This window comes from Arachis ipaensis, chromosome B09, assembly GCF_000816755.2.
Source record: "Arachis ipaensis cultivar K30076 chromosome B09, Araip1.1, whole genome shotgun sequence".
Classification (NCBI taxonomy): domain Eukaryota; kingdom Viridiplantae; phylum Streptophyta; class Magnoliopsida; order Fabales; family Fabaceae; genus Arachis; species Arachis ipaensis.
The window spans coordinates 29,059,123-29,063,501 of record NC_029793.2 but is presented as its reverse complement, the minus strand read 5'-3'; the positions used below and the strand labels follow the sequence as shown (position 1 = coordinate 29,063,501).

General features: G+C 35.3%; 1 protein-coding gene across 1 annotated transcript; it reads right to left on the bottom strand.

The window, feature by feature from the left end:
* On the bottom strand, positions 669 to 3,794 carry LOC107619016 (DUF724 domain-containing protein 6). The gene is made up of 3 exons (XM_016321219.2): positions 3,139 to 3,794; positions 1,827 to 2,429; positions 669 to 947 (listed from the first exon to the last, which is right to left on the bottom strand). Exons 1-3 carry the CDS (start codon positions 3,652 to 3,654, stop codon positions 930 to 932), a joined length of 1,137 nt encoding a protein of 378 aa, XP_016176705.1. The 5' UTR covers positions 3,655 to 3,794; the 3' UTR covers positions 669 to 929.

Sequence of the window (4,379 nt, the reverse complement as noted above, 5' to 3'; positions counted from 1 at the left end):
AATTCAACCCCAATAAACAACAATTAAACTTTAAAAACCTTTAAACTTGTAATTTTGAGAGCCATGCTCATTTTTACACATACAACATGAAAAAGTAGCATGAAAGCAACAGATTGGACTCATTTTTTTTCGGACAACCCACAAAAAAGACACTCAAATAATTTTGTCTCATTAAAAAAATACTCGAATTTTGTTATCAATGACCCTCAAATAATTTTAAACCGCAACAAAAATGACCAAAAAAAATATTATTTTTTTTATAAGTGACAAACTACTTTTGTATTTGATTCAAAATTTTATAAAAATATTTAGATAACTATTTAAAAAATAATAAAAAATTGATCTCTATATTTTTTATTTTTTAAAATATTATTAATTATTGACAAAAAAATCACAAAAAAATCACTAAATTTTAAAAACAAAAATATCTAATTTTTCTAATCATACTTGCAAAAAAACATCAAAATTCAATTTCTAAACTTTTTTGAGAATACATATTTAATGTTAGATATTTTTATCACATTTTAAAATTATTTAAAGGTTTTTTTGTTGATAACAAAATTTGAGTGCATTTTTGTCGGCAATAAAATTATTATCCTTTTTTTCCCCTGCCGCTTGCTTTTTTCATCTAGTCAAAATGAAAAACGATATTTGTAAGAGGTAAGAAATCACAAAAGAAATTAACACCATTCCAGGATCATGAAAATTCCTAAACCACTTAGCTATGAAAATTGCTTAGAAGCATGAGTTATTGTCGCTGCATTCATCAACAGTAAATACTACATGATTGGAAACCTATACTTGTCATCAGCATATCTGGCAAGAGAAGTCCAAATTTTATTAACATGACTAGTTGTAATGAGGTATGAACCCTTATGAGTGACTCACTTTAAGGTAGTTTTCTGTCCCTATCTTGATATCATCTGCGTTCACAACAAGTTCAACGCCTGCAAATAAGTTTGGATCCAAAGAGATATGTCAAAAACTTCAAGGCTTAAAACTCTTTAGTAAGTTTGACAGGTCACTTTAATCATCTTTGATGAACTATCATGTCAATATCAAATATTGATCTACAATGTTAATAATCTATTACTAACAAAATCAGCATATGCTAATAGAGTGAAGAGAAATTACTGCGATCAGAGAAAGTAATAAGCCTTCTTCACATGTATGGAACCATATTGCATTGTATCTATTCTTTTTGAGTAAACTACCATTTTTACCATGAAAAACCTGAGCGCTAACAATTCTAGCCATAAAAGATATAAACTAACTTGATACCCATCAAAGAATTGATTAGACAGGGCTACCCAACAAGCTTACCCACATTGAGTAGTTTTGCCAAACTAACCCAATCTTTGATGGATAACGAATTAATTTACATCTTTCATGTTTAAAATTGTCTCAAATCTTTTACAGTAAAAAATAGTTTACTCACTCTCTTTATTGCCTTGAATACGACTTATAGGACCCTTTTCACATATCCAAACCACCTAACTCTAGATTCTATATCCCTGCAATTAGACTACTCTCCATCAGAGTATTTTTTCCTTGGATTTTTTGCAAACTTTCTCCACGCATGCCCTGACTATCTGCAGCAAAGTTTTCCAATCTTTTCCAAAATAGGTGCTATACCAATTTTCTCTATTTAATGCATTGATTCCTAATATTATTTATCTAGTGTGTCTACTCATCTAACACAACCTATTCGTCTTTATGACATTAAGTTTATTTTCTTATTGACATTGAAAGCATCAAGGAAGCACAGCATCATAGTGCAGAACTTATAGCAATGTCAATTATCTAAGGATAGGTTGCAGCCATACCTCAGAAGCCAAGACCCACTTGCCGCCAATCCAGTCCAGATGTGGCCTCAACTGGGAGTTCGGAAACTCTATTTCTTCATTGGAGCTCCTGAAGTAAACTACGTACTTTGAGTCGCCAAGAACTTTGGAAATTACACCAACCCACCATCCATCGTTGTACATAGCATCCACTTCTTCAAGATAACTGAATTTAATGTTCTCAGAAGTTGCTGGGGGAGGGGGCCTTATGTGCCACTTATCAGCCTCCTCTCTCAAAAGATTCGAATTATCGTCCAGCAGGGTCTTGTACTCTATAAGGAACCTATCGTCTCCAATTACTTCAACAACAGTGGCAGAAAACCAAGCTCCTTGGAAACCTTCCTCATCATTGCTTACCTCAACCAGCATCCCTTCACAAAAATTGAACTCTTCTGCAGTTTCATCAGACTTTATATTTGGTGTCAACACCACTTTCTTCCCTTCATCATCAGATGACACATTTGGTGTCAACATCACTCCCTTCCCTTTCACATCTTTATCATCAGACGTCACATTTGGTGTCGCCACCACTTCTTTCCCTTTCACAGTTTTATCAGACTTTGCATTTGGGTCTGACACCATATTCTGCATCCACATTATTCTCAAGAATTAACAATATCATCCACTCATTCACAAGACAACTATCCCAACTTGACCAAGAATAATAAACTAAACTCACATTCCTAGATCCCTCTCCCTAATACAATCAATATTATTAAAAGTTAAAGCATCAAATAGTCACCCCCATTTTAGAATTTTGACAAAGAAAATAAGGAAGATTTTAAAAGTAAAAGTAAATTTTCCATAAGGATTCAAATTGTGATCCACAAGCACAATCATTGCATTTACAGCACAGCAGCACCATCCACATCGCATTGCAGCAACAAACTGCAACTGCATCAGTGGCATATTCTTGCAAATTTTCATAATGGCAATCGAGATATACTTCTTTTACATTCTTTCTTGAGACCACTTCTTGACATTACTTTTCCTTATCTATCTATCTCTCTCTTCTCTCCAACTTATACTTGTTCCTGCTTTAATTTATTCTCTTAACAGGTTTACAGAAACTGTTATGATTAACTACTTATAAGTCATAATGTTAGATAAATCACCATACAATCTATAACGATTTTTCCGATGGTTCGCCTATCATGATTGATTGCAATTTAAAACCACATCGCTTATTTAATCCCCTCTCGTATAAATAAACAAAAAAGGGTTAAACACTTGATAGACACCAACAGAAGCAATTACAAGTTTACAATAAAACATAAACCAAATTCAACCACACCTCTTCTTGTTCTTGCTGCGCAAACGGCGGAACCCACTTCTCATTCATCCACTCGCGATGTTTCCTCAGCTGGTCCGCGGTAAACTCGATCTGCTCCTTCGACCCTCTGAAATAAACAGCGAACATACCATTCTCCAGCTCCTGCGTGATACTCCCCTCCCACCAACCGTCGTTGTGGAACGCGTCAACCTCATCGCCGAACTTGAATTCGACGCCGGCCTCCTCCGGAGGAAGCGGCCGAAGCTGGTGGAAGCCGAGCTGCTCCCTCAGCTTCTTTTTGCCCCGCTCGTCGGCCAAGAGGTTGTCGTACTCGACCGTGAATTTGTCCGCACCAGCGCGGCGGATGACGGTGCCGGAGAACCAAGAACCACGGAATCCGTCGTCATCGGAGCTGACCTCGACTCTCGTGCCAGGTTTGAAGATGGAGGATGAGGAGGAGGACTTGGAGGAGGAGGAAGGAGAGGGTTTTGGGGTTTTGGCTTTGGCTTTGGATTTGGATTTGGATTTGGGAGCCATGACTTTCTTGGTTTGTTAGGGTTTCGAATTTCGATAACACTATCTATGTTACTGTGAGAGACTGAGTGTGCTTGAGAGTTGAGAGAGAGAGAGAGAGAAGGGTTTGTAACGGATATTAAAGAACGGGAAAAGCTAATGAAGTGTTAGAAAATGGAAAAGTGTGTTTGGCGGGAATGTTAAGAAGGGAAAGGAAATAAATCTCCCCTTCAATTTTCGTTTTTGTTATTATTGTTTTCTTTTGGTTTTTTTCCTTTAAAAAGGCATTACTTATTAATGTTCCGGATAGTTATCTTTTTAAGTGTTCAAATTGTTTAAAATGTAAAAATAGAAAAAAATAAACTCAACACATAATAGGAAACTTAATTTATTATAAATTAATTTTTTATTTAAATTAAATATAAAAATTACATAAATTTTTTAAATATAAAGTAATTACTTAAATGCACAAAGTCTCACATCTCGAATATTGAGGAGTGAATTAAAAAATAAATAGATCTCGAGTGTTGAATACGCATCCTGTGACACAACGACGAATGACGTATCTAGGGTGTACCTGAAATACGTGTTAAGTAGAAGAATGAATACTAAGCATATGAGATACATGTAAAATACTGAGTATGGTCTCAACATCCGAGATACACTCAAACGTGTAATATAGGTCTCAACACCTGAAATATGTATATTATGGTGTAAGTGTCTCTGCACCTTAAGGTTGTTGGAGAAAA